The 20161-nt window shown below is 38.8% G+C and overlaps 1 protein-coding gene across 4 annotated transcripts in view; it reads left to right on the top strand.

Annotated features, from left to right (window-relative positions):
- The window catches only part of LOC126466919 (peroxisomal acyl-coenzyme A oxidase 3-like), a 76620-nt gene that overhangs the window by 22618 nt on the left and 33841 nt on the right, over window positions 1-20161 (top strand). For all 4 annotated transcript variants that reach the window (XM_050096424.1, XM_050096421.1, XM_050096423.1 and 1 more), the window contains 2 exons: window positions 5777-6064; window positions 8832-8995. In XM_050096424.1, coding sequence (XP_049952381.1) covers window positions 5777-6064; window positions 8832-8995 — 452 coding nt within the window. The remainder of the gene's footprint in view (window positions 1-5776; window positions 6065-8831; window positions 8996-20161) is intronic.

A 20161-nucleotide genomic window follows, 5' to 3' on the forward strand; every position in this document is an offset into this window, starting at 1 on the left:
GTTGCCTCATCAGGAAAGAGGGAAGGAGAGGGGAAGACGAAAGGAAGTGGGTTTCGTCTTCCCCTCTCCTTCCCTCTTTCCTGATGAGGCAACAGTCTGTTGCGAAAGCTTGAATTTTGTGTGTATGTTTGTGTTTTTTTTTTTGTGTGTCTATCGACCTGCCAGCGCTTTTGTTCGGTAAGTCACCTCATCTTTGTTTTTTATATATATTATTTAAAGAAGAAATCTTTGAAAAAAGAAAATATTGTACGGAATTACGGTCCTAACCTTGAGTTCAGAGTAAAATGATTGGTTGCAGCATGTCCAAAATTCAGATTGGATATGACAGACATATGCTAGTATAACCACACACACACACACACACACACACACACACACACACACACACAAAGGGTAACTCAAAAACTATTAATATAGCAACAAAGAATGTTAGTAGTTCAGTGGCTTTCTTCTTGCCGTGTTATTTGCAAAAAAAACTCAAAATCTATTTTCAGTCAGATCATTTTCTATTGCCAGTTGATTCAAACACTCCTTACTTGGAGAAGCATGCAAGTAGTTCTTATTCCTTCCAAGAACTGAGAAGGATCATTCAGCAGAGCAGTTTGTTGTTGGTGTGCTCTAATAAATGTGAAGAGTGATGCTGATTTTTGGATAATGCCACAGATTTCTCTCTTAGGATTTTATTTAAGGCAGGCAAAGATGGATCATTCTCATATCCAAACTCAAAAGGAAGCTTTTGAGATGGACACATTCTGTCCCAAAAGACTCCTCGAATTCTCTGAATAAACATGCTGCCACTGTTTTCCAGCATTTTACACTTCACCGGGGTCCATTTTCATCAAACTGGATAAGAATGAGAACTTTTCAGAAAACTTTCTGTTGACACCAAGATGCTTATTGAGCTCTGTGGATAATTGTCCAATATAATTAATTAATTGGTCTTCAGTATGTCACTATCAGATTTTCAAACCAAAGTTTCATTTTCCGACTCAGAGTCGGAGTCATGAAAGAACTTCTTGCATTTCATCATGGTTTTCTTTAGTTTCATTGACTTGAACAAGTTTTTTTTGTAAGCTCCCATTTTCTTTCCCACAACTTTTTGTACGCTTCAAAAGACATTTCGTCTGTGAAAGTTAGAAGTGAAGTGTAAAGTTTCACTACTCCAGGTATGTCAACTGCTTTTGACCGTAGTGTTGTACTCACTGCATTAAAACTTTCCAAAATACTCCTCCACATTGTAGCCATGAATGCAATATATTTGGAGTTAAGCTTTTGCAATATTTTTTTTTCTTGCTTCTGATGTAATCACAGTTTTTTCACTTTTCTCTTCGGAGGTTCACTTGAGAGCTTTATTGACTGCATCCCAATTAGCATTTATGCTTTTGCAGCCATCTTTTCAAGCTAACCACCTTGTAATGCAGCGAGACTTTAAACTCGAGTTTCCATCTTCAAAAACTGACTATAGATGCTGTAAAAAATTTTTAAATAGTTTGTAGCAGGTCAAAAAATGTTGTAGACATTTCACTGTGTGTGCCTCCATGTGATCATACCAAATTCGGGGAATAATTGGAGCAAGGAATTAAAAATGCCAAGGGATGGAATGACTTGATTTGGGCTTGCAGCTCAAAGTAGATTCCCACCATATCTGCAGCACTGTCACCACTTTGGCCATAGAAATTGCTTGTGTCTAATCCTTGGGAGCTGGGAAACTTAAATACTGTATTTGTCCATTCTTTCTTGATATGCCCAGCATTTCTCAAAAAACTTTACAAACTGCTCCTGTGGTATGCCATCTTTATTCACATATTGTATAGTGAAACTTAACTGATCAGTGTGATACATCAGGCATAGAATTCACAATAACGCAGTAATATTTGCATCAACTATCTCTTCTGCAACAGTCTTCCTCATAATAATTTTATATATACCAGCTAAGAATCGATCTCATTCACCTATCAGCTGTAAACATATATAATTGCCATTTGTTAAGGTACCGAACTGTTCTTAATCTCCATGAAATGGCAGTCCTCTTGAACAAAGTTTTTTCACTATAGCCACTACCCTCTGTTGCACGTTTCTCCAATGTTTTACTACTTTAGTGCGTTTCCAAACTCTAAAGCCACCTGTGCCAAACTGGGATGAATCCCCAAACCGTTTACATGAGGGCAATAAAATTACCCCTGACAGGAAGAGTAAATCAAGTAATTGTGTTGTATGATGTCTCCATTCCACAATTTCCTTTCAAATAAATGATATGCTCACTCTGACTTTACAAAATCACAGTTTCCATTCTGATTAATTCCATTTTGTACTATGGAGCCTTGTGTTTTTTCACTGATTTCCCAAAAGAAGAGATTTCATCTACTGTAAAGTCTGAGCAAACTTCCCCTAGGCCTATCTCTGGTTCACTTGCTGTGCAATTGTTCGTATGTTGTTTATCAATTTCAGATTCACTAATGTCAAACTTTCACCACAACTGCTGCTGCACTGTGAACGATTTTTAGGTTTCAGGGCCTCAGAAGAGGAAGAATTTAAAGCTGTAGGATCTAGTCCTTTGTTAATGAAAATCATGTACAACCATGTGTTTGATTTAACACTTCCTTTTCCCCCCTCCTCTTTTGTTCAACTAATTTTCCATAGCTTGCACCACTGAGACTTTTCCTACCATCCACACTGATGTTTAATTTGTATCAGAACTTCACCATATTAATAAAGCAGGGAATATGCACACACACACACACACACACACGCGCGCGCGCGCACACACACACACACACACACACACACACACACACACACACACACACACACACAAAGAATAAAAGCACTACACTGATACCGCTACATCAAAGCTTCTGTTTGTACATCTGATATGTCCATTCCTAGCCACATAAAAATATCACAAAGGCAGTGCTACCAGTTGAATTATGTGCACATCTCCTTTGGTCTATCGTCTACCTATGATTTTACTCCCGCTAATAAGAATTCCTGCAACTATCACTGCCTATTTTTTTGTTTATTTTTTCCCCACTTAAATGTTTTTGATCAAAAATTTTCCATCCTTGCCCCAGGCCCATATGGCTCACGTGTAAATATGGGGTGGAGGCATAAGGTCCTGGAAAGGATTAGAAGTTACTGTAAACTGAGAAGTGAGGTTCAGACAACAGACATTGCACAAAAATGTTTATTCAAAATGAACCTTGAAACTTGAAAGAAATCATAAAATGCAGATTAAAAAAAAAATACACTTCCTGACAAAAGATGTGAAGCATCCACAAGACGTAGTCAAGTATCTATGTAACTTTGTACAGTATACAGTCAAAATAAATTAGCAGTTAATTACATACACAAAACTAAGCCCATAATTAGACCTGGTGCTATATTCTTTAAAACTGAGTGCCAACATTTCTCTTTTATGAAAATGCTGACATATGTTAATGGTAATTAGGCAAAAATGAAAATAAAATGAATTTAAGGAGGCAGATGGCAAAACAGGAGAGGGAGTGAAAAGATCCCAGCTTGCTTCATCACACATCAACCTAAGAGTTTGGAGAGGCCCTCATTGTGGGTCTCCATTTCAATAGCTGGTTGAAGTGTGTAAGTATCCAGTTTTTTGGTGCATTTGAATGTGACAGTAGCTCAACATTGGCCTGCATCAGAATACGAGGGAATGCATACTTGTTGTTGTTGTATCAACCGTGTCTGACTGCCACAAGGGAGGATTGCCAATTTGTACACTGAGCACATCATAACTCCTTCACATCTGCACCTGCCATCTAAAAACAATAGATTCCCTGCAACATTCTGTGTCATCCCACACCAATCGCCAGAGACTAGCAACAGACAGACAAGTTAAATACTGTCCCAGGTGTAGTCTGCCATTAACATAACATAATGGCTGCATTTGGAATGGTGCAATGACTGGGAAGCATGCTCTGCTGATGAATGGTGTCAGTAATGAATCATGGTTCTGCACTATCCTGGATGATCATCGTCATGAGTGAGTGTGGCAAAAATTCCAATGTATTGGAGACTCACAGCAGTGTTACTCCTGGCGTCATTCTGTGGGGAGCCATCAGTTATAACTTCAGGTCATTGCCGGTAGTCATTGAGCGAATCTGACAGTACAACAGTATGTCAGGGGCATCCTGCATCCCCATGTGCTACCTCTCATGTGACAATATTGTGGTGCTGTTTTTCAATGTAGCATGTTTGTCTATGAACTATCTGCATCATGTTGGACTACTCCCATGGCCAGCAATATTTACATATCTGTCCCTGTAAAACATATGTGGGACCAATTCAGACATCTGCTCCATACCAGTGGCAGTATCCAGAATATCATGAAGGACCTGTTACAACAGTTGCAGGCCATCTTACCTCAGGAGACAAAATGACGACTTTATCACACCCTGACAACCAGAATCATTACAAGCATCTATGCCAGCGTGTTTGCAATGTCACACTGATAAGTGGGCTCACACTGTCATTTTCTTTGTAAATTTGACTTGATTTTGTAATTACATGCTCCCTCAACCCAGGAAGTTTTATTTTGTTTCCTTTCCTTCTTGTAGGTACTTCACATTTTCTGCCAGGCAGTGTATGAAAATTGGCAAATAAGAGTGAGAAGTGACATAGGAGGGAATTGTGAGGTTGGATAGCAACTGGGGAAAAATGGGATGTTTGCTGGCAGTAAAGAGAAATTAACATTTATGCTGTTTGACCAGTCAAGGCAAACACTGAAGGAAACTTACAAAAGTGGTGACTTAATGATAATACTAATTTTGGTACAATTTCACACAAATATTTACATTTTAACGTAACTGATTACATTGTATTTTTTTCTATGAAAAAACTGAATATTATATCATGTGATAACTGAGCATACAGTACCACATGACAGTGGAAAATAGCACTTTATTGATCTTTGCTGATGTTTGATATGATTAAGAAACTATACGTAGAGAAAATAGATAATAAGAACATTGCAATCTCACCAATTGATGGAAACAGCCACACACCATCACACCATCTCCTGTTGCCGCAACACATGCAGATGAATACTATTTTCCAGGTATCTGCCAGGTTCATGCATGTCCATCATTCCCTTCTGAGCATGTCATAAAATGTGATTATCACTATATAAACTACTTTTCCAGTGCCCACAGACCAGTGATGACACTGTTAGCATAACTCTGAGTAAACCTCAGCTAAAATGGGGGTCATCTGCAGCAGTTGACAAGGATGTATGATGATTCATTTCTACAATATATTTTAGAGGTTAATGTTGATCAGTTTCAGTGGCACTGCCAAAGTGCTGAATGATGATTGACTCTGATGCTTTTTTAATGTTTCTTTCTGATAATGTTATTGATAACAGTGAATTTGGGTGATTATAACTCCTGTAAAATCTCTCTGATGGGAAGTCTGAACTTTCGGAGTCCCTAAAATCATGCCCTATTCAAACTCAGTAAATTCTTCTGTTGATTCATTATGGCAGGAAAAATAAAAATAAATATTTAAATATAATGATGATGAGTCATTGTGCCTTGATGTAAGCACCTTTGATTGCATAGCTTAACACAACTCATAGCTTGTTCAGTATGATACCTGGAGACCTTTGGAAGTGGTGTGTGTGTGTGTGTGTGTGTGTGTGTGTGTGTGTGTGTTTGTGTTAGTTCTAAACTGCATTTTTTTTAAAAATTCAAATAATGTTTTCTGTTTCATAAGCACACAATGGAGTTTTCATTGACTTTAATTTTTGTTTTTATTGCAGGAATTAGTGGTACACATGCTGTGGTTTCTGCAAATCTTATCACTGGAGATAGTGTGAATCATGGTGTGCACTACTTCTTGGTACCAATTAGAGATCCTATGACTCTTATGTCATACTCAGGAATTATTGTTGGTAATGTGGGTGAGAAGACTGGGCAAAATGGAGTTGACACTGGGTTTCTGATGTTCAACAAATACCGTATACCACAAGAAAATTTGCTTAATAGCCTTGCGGATGTGTCACCTTCTGGCAGGTATACAAGGACAGCAAATGCCATGACCTTTGATGGTAATTGTTATTCAAATACAGTTTACTGTGTTAAATATTTGTATAGCATGTAACTGTCACTGTCGTAAGATGCGAACAGCCTAAAAATGATTTCTTTGTGAAATGAAAAATTAAATACCAAAAGCATCATTTTATTAAAAATAATAAATATTTGTCCAATGACAAATAGGGATCAAAAAAATAATTTGAAGATCTCAATACTGCAGATTCCCATGAGACAATATAGTAGCTATCTTGCTGTGTGTGTGTGTGTGTGTGTGTGTGTGTGTGTGTGTGTGTGTGTGTGTGCGGCTTTTTTTTTTTTTTTTTTTTTTAAATAAGCCTTTGGTTTCATGCTGTGTTATTGACATGCAGTTTCTGTTGCTAGCACTTTTTAAATGTTGAAACTTAGTAAATGCTAATAACAAACAAAGCTGAGGAGAATTGTAAGGACATCTGAACATTGTTCACCTGAAAAATGTTTATTAATTGAATAGAATACACTAGACAACTGAAGGGTTTTTAATCCTTTAAAGTAATCAGCTCATCCTCCGGATCTCTCTGGATCATTGATGAAACTGATATGCACACTGTAGCATATATACATAATAGCAGCTGTAATCCAGTGTCATGGTTTGTTGTGTACAGAGAGAGGTCAATAAGGAGTGGAAAGCAGCTAACCCCTTCCATCTTCTATATTCACATTCTTGTAAAGATAGATGTTGCTCGTGCATATTATGTGGGCTATGATCTGTGAGGACAGAGCGTTGGGACAGAAGTGGCATAGGACAGATAAGAATATCCTGTGCGGGTTGGCTGTGCAGCAAAATGCTCTTTTGACCAGTGTAGAGACGATATTCAGGGTGCTTCTTTCTTGTGAATGTGTAGATATGTGACGGGTGTTGACTGTATATGGGGTAAAGCAAAAGAGACCTGTTATTGGAGAAGGTGCAGAGAGTAATTTTATTCTACATAGGGTTCTGTAAGATCTTCAGTGTACTGAAAGAAAGACTAAATGTTACTGCATGTGTATTGTCCATGAGTGGCCAGACTGAGGGGGAGGGACATTCTGATGGTGAATGAGTTACAGAGTGTGTAGCATCTACAATTCTATTACAAATAACCATGTACCCAGTAATCACAACAGCAGTGACACAACCCCACTCCTAATCAGCAAGTGGACCTTCATAGAGGGCAAACATTCTTTTGGGATCACTACATGGAGCATGAAGACATACCATCTTTCAAGTAGACTAAGAACAGATTTTCTTGATTACAACATAATGAACACTTCAGAGTTCTGTTGTCAGTTACGAGAAGAGAGAACAATTGGTAAGTAACTGCAGAGTTCTTGACTGTGTTGCAAGAAGAAATAACACTTGGTGAGTAACTCTTTTGAAATGCAGGAGTCCTGGTTAGTGTCTGGTTCAGTGTGGGACAACTAACATAGGAAGGTGTAAACCCCAGAGCATACACTGAGTGAAGACTATTTTTAAAGGATGAGCATGGGCTCCAACTAATGGGGTTCTGGACTTGACCAGCCCAGTGCCCAGAGCAGATGCTGACAGAATGCCTGTGTTCTGAAGGATTGACTGCTGGGTGGGACAAATGTAATTCTCAGAGCATAAGTGAATGCCGCCTGCTAGACATTTGGTGGTGGTTTGATAGACAGGCAAAAGGATTTCTGCTTGGAATACATGATTTGATTGCAGTGCCATCGTTGTTGAAGTGTACTGTGTTGGCATTTTGGTGCTTGTCTGGAAAGTTTACATACTTGTGGTGCATACACCAGCTTGTAAGCTGGATGACAGAGCCTGGAGACCTGCCAGTCACCAGTGTATGTCTGGTTGCAGAAGTAGTCAGTGAATAGTCATAGAGTGAACAGAGATTTTTTTTTTTTACGTAGCCATCAGTGAGGTGGATGTTGAGACTAAGCACACGTGCTTACTAAGTTCAGGAGGACCATGTGATATGAATGGGAGCAATAATGAGATTATTGGAAAATGAGAATAAGGATGGCCTCACCATTGGTCCACTTAATAAAGAAATCGTCAATGAATTTGAACTGGATGAGGAATTTAGGAGTCTAGGTAATTGGAAATTTTTTCTGTAGATGGCCCATGAGCCATTTGGTGTAAAACAATCACACTTATGTTTTCATGCCAGATTTATTTGTAAGCAATGCCTTGAAAGTAGAACATTGATGATTGTTTATTTAAATCCCCTCCTACCTTGTCATAGGTGAGGTAATGTCTCAGTAGCATTAACTTTTTTTAATATTTGTGCAACAAATCAATAATTATCATAACTTTTTCAAAAATGTAAGATCTCAGCTCTGTTTTTGCTCCATGTATGCTTCTACCAAGTATGGCTACTAACAAACAATCTATCTCTGACTTATTACAAAACTGAGAAAAAGGTAGAAGCTATTGTTTCTTAGTGTAACTATGATGAATATTTAACTGTTATGTAGTTGAGATGGCATAAGAAGATCCCCAACAGCCTGCAACACTGTTGCAAGCTTTCAATTTCAAAGTGTAGGCAAAGATGTAGGCAAAAACAATAGCCATCTAAACAGCTGTGACAACACTAAGGTGTTGTCATAGAGATGTTAACAAAACTGCATTATATTATTGGTCGAAGTAGGCACATGAAGCTACCATTCTGAATTCATTGCAACTGTCAGGGATAAACTTATGCTGACTCAACTATATAGAAGTTATTTAGCTTGATTCATAATATTATGTTTTAAAATCCTCATCCTTCTAGTCAATGTTTGTACTTACAGATGTCCAAACTCAACTGGCACTTCACTATTTGGTGACTTCTGCTAATTTATCGGCTGCATTGCTGGCAAAGGCTGTAACCATTGCAGTTCGTTACTCAGCTGTTCGGAAACAGTTTGGTCCAACACCAAACCAAGAACTTCCTGTTATCGAATATCAGCTTCAAGTAAGGCTTTTAAATATCAAGTAATTATAAACACTGTGATAAATGTAGTTTCACCATGAGTAATAATAACTTTGTGGTCTAGAGCACTTACTTTTATGTCTGTAGTTTTTGTTGTCCAGTCAGCATAGCACGGACAATTTCCTAGCATAATACTTGTAAGATTGAGCTTTGTATAAAGAACACTTCACAGCAGTAAGATTTTTGTCTTTTTGTTCATAGGTATTAATGTGAAGGACAAGCTCAGGGATTTAGCACTTTCAGGCTTTAAACTGATAAAGAGAAGCAGCTGTTAAAAGTTTCCATAATAATTAACTATCCTTAAACTGTCAGGCACTATTTTTCACATTTAGGAGAAATTTAATATTAGAAAATGAACAAGAAAGCTACTGCTATGAAAGAAGCTACTGCTGTTATATGTCTCCTACAGTCAATCTAACATCTACACAACTGTACTTGTACTGCAGACATTTACATGCATGCATCCTATTCATAGTGAGTGTTGTTACTTGTCATCTAACTATCAGGCATCTTAAATCCTTGGATCTAGATAGCTAGATAATTTTTTGGATTAGCTAACAAGGTATGCTTTTAATTTTCTTTTGAATTCATAAGGGTTCCCAGTTCCTCGTGTATGTTCAATGAGAGCTTGCTGAAAACCTTTATACATGATTATACAACCACACTGTGACTGAATCAAGGAGACAGTCCACATGGAACCAGTTTTTGTGTAAACTAACATTACACATCCTTAAAGAGTATATGCACTGTGAAATGAGAGTAATAATCCATAGATCTTTGAAAATTCCTCTTCTTTAAAGCCTTACTGCCTACATTTACTGAATAAATACTTTCTTTGCTTTTGGTGCATTGCTCCAAGAGATAATTCCATTATAGAATAGGGAGTGCAAGTATGCAAAAGAAGCTAGCATTGTGGTTTTCATATCAGTACACTTCCAAATACAAAACATGCCAGTGAACTTCCAGATTTGCACTTGATCTCTGTGCTGACTTAGTTTTAGCTTGTTGTTCAACATTAAGGAATTTTGCATATAGTATTTCATTTAGTGCATGACTATTAATGTCAGTTTGTTTAACCAGTGGGTATTTTTTTGGTTTAAATGGTAATATGGATCTTTGAGACATTAAGTCTTTAATAATTTGCTGTGAACTGGATATAGATTGGTTCAAATAGTGTCCAGGCTACGTCTGTGTGGATGAATTTTTAGTATGCTGGTCATCAAAAAAGCATTTTGCATGCATGGTACTCCATAGCTTCAGCATCTGGCATTTATGCTCACTTGAAGGGTTTAGTGCACTTAGTTCTGTGAAAGTCTAGCATATGCCAGTGTTGTCACTTTTCTCGCAAGAAACAATTGCATGTGACTTCCCTCATGCTCGTTCTTTACACATCATTTTATGGACTTATTTTTCATCAAGTGCTTCACTTACCTTGTGAAAAAAGAAAACTTCTGATTTTCATTTTGCATGATTTTTAATCCATATCATTTCTTGATCTGTTTTGACAAGTGTGCAGTTAAAAAATCTGATTTTATTTTCACTTATGGTAGTATGAAATCTTAGCTTCTTAATAAACCATTTACCTTTTCATAACTAGTAACAGTCAGGACGCTATTTGTGAACCATGTTCACTTGATTTACAAATCTTGTACTGAAGAAGTGTGATGGTGTGCAGTTTACCGCTTCCTATATTTTAGACAATACGTTACTGTAAGTGAAAGACAAGGGTGGTTTGATAAGTCAGGTTAAATTCCATGACAAAAGGGAACATTTTAGTTGCGCCTTCTGGTTGGTAAGGTTGATTATTCTAAGGATCATATAAAGAATTTCAACAGCATACAGTTCATTGTTGACAGCTGTCTGCATTGGTCATTGTGTCAACTGCGATTGAAAATGGACAAAATAAAGTTTTGTGCTGTTATTAGACATTTTCATTTGAAGTATTGGACTGCTGCACAAATCAAAGCAGTATTGGATGAAGTTCTTGCAGACTGCAGCATCAGAGAGGACCATTTACTTCTGGATTAATGAATTTGAATGTGGCTGGACAAGCACCATAAAAATGGAGCGCGCTCCTGCCATCCAATTCATGCCACTTTAAAGGAAACAATTTACAAGGTCCATGATATGGTAATGCAAGGCTGCCGAATGAAAATTTGTGAGATTGCTGAGACTGGAGGCATCTTAACTGAGTGAGTGCATAATATCCTGCATGGAGAATTGGCTGTGAAGAGGCTGTGTGTGAGATAGGTGCCGTGATTGCTCATAGTTGACCAAAAGTGCATCTGGCACAGCATTTCAACACAACATCTGGCAGTGTTCAACCAAACTCCGCAAGACTTTTTGTCCTGATCTGTGACTGGTGATGAAACCTGGATCCATCATTACACACCAAAGTCAAAACAGCAGTGAAAACAATAGACAAAGGCTGGTGAAAGTGCACTGAAGAAGGCAAAGACCATTTTGTCAGCTGGCAAGGTGATGGTCACTGTTTTTCGGTATTCCAAAGGAATTACTTGGAAAAGGCAAGATCATACTTGGACTGTATTATGCTTCATTGTTGGCTGGCTGAAAAGAGACCAAGATTAGTATGCAAAAAACTGCTCTTTCACCAGGATAATGCACCATCCTACACATCAAATATAATAGAGGCAAAAGTACATGAATTGGGCTTTGCATTGGTTCCTCAACCACTCTTTCATCAGACTACCCCAAGTGACTTCCTTCTGTTCTCTAACTTGAAACTTTGGCTTGCTGGGAAGAAATTTTCATCAAATGAGAAACTGATAGTTTCAGTCAATAAGTATTTTGCAGAGTTTGACAAAACCAATTTTTTCCAACGGGAAGAAAAAGCTGGATGATCGTTGGACCAAGTGTACATCCCTCAAAGCAGGCTATGTCAAGAAATAAGGTGAAGTGTTTATGAAACAAACATTTTTTCTTGCTTATTTGTCAGACTTATCAAACAACCCTCATACAGCTAAAATTACAGTAGAATTTAGTGACACTGTCATCTGTCTTCCTTCACAAGTAAATGCAAGTTATTAAATGGTGCCAATGTTGCATTCGCAAGCTGACAAAATTCACTTGGGATCAGCATAGTCTCTGACACTGCAGGAAAGAAAAATAAGTTACTAGTGATAGCTGACCATCCTGAAACATTTACATATGACGGAATTGTTTGTATTGTTGAGTTTACGAGAAAAACATTTCGTGCAAAAAAAAGTTTCAAACAGACCAGCATGTCAAGACAAGTCTTCATATAACAGGAATGCAGAAGAAAGGACCACGACAACAACTTCTGACAACAGCAAGCTGCAGTAGCAGGGATTTGCCCAAAGGTAACCAAAAAAGTTGGTTTAACACGGATCTGTGTGAAGCATTCATTGCAAGCAATACTCCTCTTCACAAACTTACAAACCCAGTCCTCAAAGTCTTCCTGCACAAATATTGCTTAAATCAAAATATACCAGATGAATCAGCATTGCATAAAAATTACATACCAACAATTTACATAAATGTTCTGGAAGAAATACACAATAACTAAAGGCCAGCATTATCTGGATTTCAGTTTACAAAAACGTGTACAAAACGTTACATTGGAAATTTAATTGTTGGTGCTTTAAAAGAAGAGCCTTCTTCTTCCTATTAGCAGCCTGCAAAGAACATGAAAAAATAAATCATTCTACGATTGCCAGTTTTGTGACTGAGGGTATTAGAAAAATATTTCCAGAATCGTCTCCAGATGAAATGGTGTTTCTTTATTTCAGTTGCTGCTCCCTATATGTTCAAAGCAGGAAAAGCCCTAAAAATATTTTATCCCAATTTGATTCATGTGACATGCTTTGCTCACAGAGTATGTTGCTTTGCTGAAAAAGTATGTTCCACATTTGTGAATGTAAATAAACTGATTTCATCCACAAAGAAAGTGTTCTTAAAGGCTCCTGCACAGATCAAGACCTACAAAGAAAAACTACCAATTGTGCCTTTACCTCCCGAACCAGTGGTAACTGATTGAGGTATGTGAGTCGAAGCTCTGTTGTTTTACAGTGAACATTTCGAAGCCATTAGAGGGGTAATAAATGACTTCGATAGTGTAGAGGCTTTGGCAGTTTGTCACTGCAAGGAAGCTTTTATTGATTCCGGTATTAAAAAAGACATTGCTGTGATTAGCACTCATTTTCCCCATATACTTGCAAGTATTAAAAGGCTTGAAAGTCAAGGTTTGGCATTGAATGAATCTATTCAGTTAATGAATAAAATTATTCTAGTGAACTCCTCATTGCCGGAGTTATTCCCAAGAAAAATTAAAGAAAAGTTTGAAAACATTTTAAACAATAACCCCTGAACCCTTGTGTCAAATTGATAGCTTTATTAATGGGACAGGTGAACTTTTACCAGAAACAATAAGTGCCAACATAGCACCCAAATCCAAATACTGGCCAGTTACCTCAGTTGATGTAAAATGGTACGTTTTTGCTTATAAAAATGTTTTGAGTGATTGAAGACACAATCTTACTACTGAAAATTTGAAACAACTCTTGGTCATTTATGTTTAAAATAGTAGAAAAATATAGAATAAATTGTAAACTATGTTTTGGTCCAGTAGTATTAATTAAAAGTTAATGCTGTTCAAAAAAATTCATGATTGTATGTTGTTTTTTAAATATGATGATATGGAGTTTTTGAGCATGCCCCTCTGTGTGCGATATATCTCGAAGTTGGTCCTGTACATAATGACTGTTTCACTGCGACCCACTCACATCACATCCACTTGTTACCGACAACAATAGCAAGAAAGGAACAATTCTTGAAGCACAGTATGTCTCCCCATTTTGCAAACTTTTAGAAAATAGTCCCAGAAAGGCCCCCTTCCTAACCTCTACCAGAAAGTATTCAGGAAATGACATCAGGATTCTAAATGTAACGATTTTTCATGTGGTGCGGGACTGTTCCTCGTAATTGATATGCACAGGTTTGACTTTGAGATATAATGCACGCCATAACTACCATGTTGTTTTATCATTTGATCTTGAATATTTTGATGCTTCTCATGCATTTTTTAAGTATTTTTCCATGCATACTTGTGTGCATATTTTAAGGTTTTTATTATGCATATAGCCTGGTCTCTAGTTATGAGACAATAAAATTCTGATTTGATCCATCAGCTCAATAGATACAATAGTATTCCTGAATTTGTTTCTTGTTTCACACATTGCTCACTTTACGTTAGTTGTGGCTTAGCTCAATTTCTGTTTGTTTATGTGGTTTCTTTTGTGTCCTTGTCGATACTGTAGAATCTTGTACCAGGGGAAGCAAGGGAGAGGATGTTGTTTGGTGGCCAGCGTACTCTTTCTGCAACACAACTGCACACACAAATTAACAAGGTTCTTTATTCACAAGAACAGGAAGCAACTTATCTTTAAGCTAGAAGCTGTTCTGTAATAGTCTGTATTAGCCTCACTGCTGGTGAAGAGTAAATCCCGCTATAAACACTACACTCCCGTAGCTGGTGATGTGAACTGATAGACACCAACTAGAACAGTGACTGAGCTAGTAACTGAGCTGACTGCGACTGACTCTGTGACTGACCCCTCCAGTCAGCAGCAGCGATCTAAATACTTGCAATCGAGAGGGCGGAGGCAGCGCGTTTCTTACGAGTCTGTCTTTGGCCTCTCTCCTAATAGGCGTGCTTGATCCAGCACCTACTATCAATCTTCTCATAACCTCTTTGCTGACCAGATTGCTGGGACAGCTTATGCCAGCACATTAACCCCCCCCCCTCCTCTTTCCCAGTGCCCACAGTTGAGATAAATCCTGAAAAGAAGAAAATTTGCAGCGCTCAGCGATACTTGCAGACCATTGGTGGTGGCACATGCTGCAGTGGGTGCAGTAAGTGTAGTAATGTCTGATGGCAGTGGCTAAGCAGAAGTTCCGCCAGTGATGGTCCATCTTGTGGGTGGGAGCAATAGGAGGCAAGAAAGAGTTGCAACACCTGTTCCCATGTGTGGGTGGTTTGAAGCGTGGCCATCTGTTGCTTAAAAGTGCGTACGAAGCATTCTGCTTCTCCATTGGAGTGGGGGTGAAATGGAGCACTTGCTAGATGACGAATGCTATTTCATTCACAAAACTGTTCAAAATCATGTGAAGTGAACTGTGGTTCATTGTCCTAGACAGGTACTTCGGGTAAAGCTTCTGTGCACAATGTGGAAGACAACAATTGAATGGTGTTACATGATGCGGTAGAAGCCATGGGCACTGCAAATGGAAACTTGCTAAAAGAGTCTACCACCATGAGCCAACGAGTGTTCCAGAATGGTCCTGCAAAGCCAATGTGCATTTGTTGCCATGGTGTTTGAGTCTTATGCCAAGCTTCAAATGTCTGTGGCAGAGCAGATTGGTTTTCTGCGCATGCACGACACTGTGACATCATCTGTTGAATGTGGACATCCGTGCCCTGCCAAGCACAGTGCTGACACGCTAACTGTTTAGTGTGAACAATTCCCCAATGTCCTTCGTGTGATGGAGCAATTGCAATGCATCCTTTTGTAACACTTTGGGAATAAGGACACATGATTGTCCACTGTCATTTTGAACTAGAATCACACCCTGTTGAACTGAAAGGTTGGGCCAACATGCAAAATATCGGCACACAACTGAGTTCTGGATACTGTTCAATGAATAAGGCCTACAAGACGTGCAAATGTAATGAGATATGGGTCTGTTTCCATGGACTGTGCAATTTTTTGCTAGTGCAAGGGAAATGATTCCAGCAATTCAGAGTCCTGCACATTGATTTGGCAACAAGATGCAGCAGACACATCAAAATCAAAGCCTGAGCCAATCAGAAGGTGATATAGGGCTTCTGCATTGCTGTGCTTTGCTGTAGATCTGTACACAATTTCATACTGATACTGCAAAAGTAACAAAGCCCAACATTGCTGTTTTTGAGCAGTGCATGTAGGAACCGGATTAGACAGATGAAACAAGGACTGCAAACGCTTGTAATATGTCATTAATAGAACTTGCAACCATACGAATAGTGATGGAATTTTGTCACACCATACACAATAGCGATTTGTGAATAATTGCACTGAGTTTGAGTGAGCAACTTTGACACAAAAGCAATAGGTCTGTCATGTGCACCAATTCTGTGTGAAAGCACAGTGCCGATTCCGTAGAAAGAAGTGTCAACTTGCAAAACTACTGGCTTGGCAGGGTCAAAATGTACTAAACATCTGTCACTTAGCAAAGCATTTTTGAATTTCTGAAACGCGTCTTGACAATCTATAGTCCCCACAAAAGGCACATTTTTGCAACACAAGCGATGCAGTGGAGCCGTGATCTGAGTGGTATTCGGTATAAACCGAATGTAGTATGTCATCTTGCCTAGTTCTGACTTCAAGTCAGACGCATTGTGAGGAACAGGTAGATCATGTATTGCAAGCAAATGATATTGGCAAGGGTGCACAACCTGACTGTTTATCATATGACTTAAGTTCTGTAGTTCAGTTTGAAAATAGTCACACTTTTTGAGATGACACTTGAGTTCTCCTTCTGACAACACTTGAAAAAAAAAAAAAAACACAAATTGGCAGTGTGTTCTTCTGGTTTACAACCTGAAACAACAATATTGTCAAAGTAGTTTGAACAAAATGACCCTTTTGCAGTCAGCTGTTTCAAGTAATGTTGAAAAATGGCGGGTGTGAAAGCACTGCCGAAGGCCAAATGCAAATACTTGAACAGTCCTAAGTGCATATTTACAACAGACCCTTTCTGTAATTCTTCATCCAATGGAATCTACAAGTAGGCACCACGCAAATGTATCTTAGAAAAGTAATGTCCTGCACCAAGCCTGTCCACGAGTTCCTCAGGGTGAGGTAACAGACAAGTGTCAACTACTGTCTGTGGGTTGACTGTAGACTTGAAGTCAACACAGATGCGAATGTGACCATTATCTTGCAATTCTTTTATTTCAGTGGTTATTTTATCTCTTAAAACAATTGGATATCGGGGGGGGGGGGGGGGGGGGGGGGCTGGAGAAACTTAGGCTGTGCATTGTCTTTCAATGTAACATGCACTACAAAATTATTAGCTTCTCCCATTCCTTCTAAAAATGGTTCAGGAAATTCGTTAAGCAAGCTAGCGACACTGTCTTTTGGTGCAAAAGCTGATATGGAAAGCACGTTTTCGTGGATGCTAAGTCAGACAGATCAAAGGCATATAAACCAAAAATGTTCTCACTGTCTTGTGATTTCAACACAGTAAAATTCACTGTCCTGTTGTGAGATTTGTAAGTGGTAGGTAAACTACACTGTCTAAGCACTGGAATTTCCTGTCAGTTGTAAGCAGTGAGGTGCTTGCTAGATTTAGAAAGGCATGTTGAGCCTAACTGTTCATATGTGGCATGATTAAGCAAAGTTACTGAGGCACCTGTGCCTAACTGAAAGTTTACACGATGACCAGCAATGCATAATGAGACAAATAATTTGTTAGAACATTGTTGCACAGCACTAGGGTGAGATGAAGGCACAACCTTAATCTTACTTTTGTCAGAACCTGTCATAGGTTTTGAAAACACAACGTGCACTGCCTGTGCACAAGCTTTTTTTTTCTGGGAGCGGGCAAAATTGGCGTTTTTGTGTCGTTGCAAACAAGTTGCTTGGACATGGCCTTTTTTTCCATATGTGTAATACATTGTGTTATGTGATGGGCAATCCCATCTTTTATGGCTAGCAAAAGATCTAGGGCAAGACTTCACTAAATTCACAGGCTTGTTTACATGTCTATGTGGCTGTTCGCACAGCTGTGTACATGCTCATTGTTGTGGCTGCTTGGGGTGGTCACGAGCAAGGGGTGACTCGACCTGACAAATTTGGGCCTGAACAAACTTATTGGCTGCTATGGCACCCGAATCATATTGCTCAAAGACTTGCAATACTTGAGAAGTGATGGATCAGTGTACTTTAGGATCTGTTCCCATATTCTACTATCTGGAACACTGAATGTTATTGCATCCCTTATCATTAAATCACTGTAAAAGTTGCCACAAGTACCCTTAAATTTACCCGTCCTAGTCATGCCCGTTAATTCCGTGTACCACTGATGGTATGTCTGTTCTGGGTTTTCCTGCAAGCGAAAGAACTGATATCTGGCTGCAGCTACTTGGCCTTGCTGGTCATAGTACTTGGTTAATGCAGCGATTACTTGGTCATAGTTGAGTTCGTTGGGAGAGGCCATTTGAAATAGTTTTTGTATCAACCTGAACACTGGGGACCATGCAATCGAAAGAAATTATTGTAGCTTTACAGTACCTTGAACGTGATGAACTTGACAATGTGCTTGGAACTGAGTCAGGTATTCGAGCCATTCTTCTTTTGTGTCATTAAATTGCTGGAATGTTGGTATGCCGGTCGGCAGCACTTGTTGGGCTGGTTTGTTGACCTTTTGCGGTTGTGTGGCCAATGCAGCTTGTGCAGCCAGAAGTTGTTGTACCGTCGTCAGCAAGGTAGAAATTTGTTTGTTCTGAAACTGAAAAATTTGTGATAGATCCATCACATTGGTTGTCTGTGGCTGAGGTAGGGGGTGGAATAGGATGGGTAGCCGTGGTTTACACAAATACGTTATAGCAAAAAATCAAGCAAAGCCTTTGAAAAGAGAAATTTTATTAGTTCTGCAGCTCCACTCCTGGAATGCATACAGGACCACAACAAAAAATTTGCAAAATGATCACTCCTGCAAACTAAAACACAAGAGAAGCAAGAAAATCATCGGCCAAGTTGATTAACTTCAATCTGCACTAATTATCCTTGTTGCCACTGTTGTGTTGTCAGCCACTGTAGAGTCTTGTACCAGGGTAAGCGAGGGAGAGGATGTTGTTTGGTGGCCGGTATCCTATCACAGCTGCACACATGTATTAACAGGGTTCTTTATTCATAAGAACAGGAAGCTACTTATCTTTAAGCAAGTCCATGTGTTGTGGTACAAGCTCTTTCGTAATAGTCCACATTAACCTCACTGCTGGTGAAGTATAAGTTCCACTATAAACGCTACACTCTCATAGCTGGTGACGTGAACTGACAAACGCCAACTAGAATAGTGACTGAGTTGATTGCGACTGGCTCTGTGACTGACTGGAACTGACCCCTCCAGTCAGCGGTGGTGGTCTAAATACTTGCAGTCAAGAGGGCGTTGGCAGCAAATTGCTTGTGAGTCTGTCTTTGGCCTCTCTCTTGTTAGGCAAGCTTGCTCCAGTGCCTACTATCGATCTTCTCTCAACCTCTTTGCTGACTGGTGTGCTTGCTACAGTTCACACCAGCACAGTTTTGGCTATTTTTAAATCTGGGCTGAAGCTCTCTTTGCTTTTGGAATTCTTCTTAACTTGGCTATCAAACTACAGTAGGTCTTTTCCATCCCTCACAACTTTACGTGGCATATATCTGTCCAAGGCACATTGTACAGTAGTCCTGAACTTGGTCTATTTTCAGCCTCAGAGATGAATGTTTGATGTTCACTCCTCAGGTAATCTGAAATCTCTTATTATTGCAGTTACTTATCAGAAATATCTTCCTGCCTATTTTTACAATCATCTTGACATCCATAATCAGTGATATTATAATAGCCTTATGACCTCTAATTCTGTACTCTACAATAACTGAGTCAAAATGTTTGGCCAATGCTGTAACCAAGCAATCTAAAATGTTACTCTCATGAGTTAGTTGTATGATTAATGGCTCAATATTTTTTTTTATATATAAACCATATAAATACGTAACAAAGTGTCCCAAAAACAAGGTAGAAACAATGCCAGCTTCAGTAGAAGGCTGATTGTACAGACTTCATGTTTTCTGTTGCTCCACCCTGTACATTCATTCAGCTGGCAGCCTACAACTACGAGCACTGACTATACCATTGGCATACAAGAACACCACTGAGCTCTGCTGCAAACCAATTAATGTTGAAGATTAAGTGATTCGCAGTACAGTGCATAACAGTATTTAATTATAGATAGTTTACTAAATCCTATTGAAATCAGTTATATAATATGCTATATAACATGTGTTAGCACACATTTAATAATACTATACATTTATAATTAGCCTCCCAGACCTCTTAGTGTTATTTGATGGATATGAAGGATGTACAAGG

This window comes from Schistocerca serialis, chromosome 1 (assembly GCF_023864345.2).
Source record: "Schistocerca serialis cubense isolate TAMUIC-IGC-003099 chromosome 1, iqSchSeri2.2, whole genome shotgun sequence".
Taxonomy (NCBI): Eukaryota; Metazoa; Arthropoda; class Insecta; order Orthoptera; family Acrididae; genus Schistocerca; species Schistocerca serialis.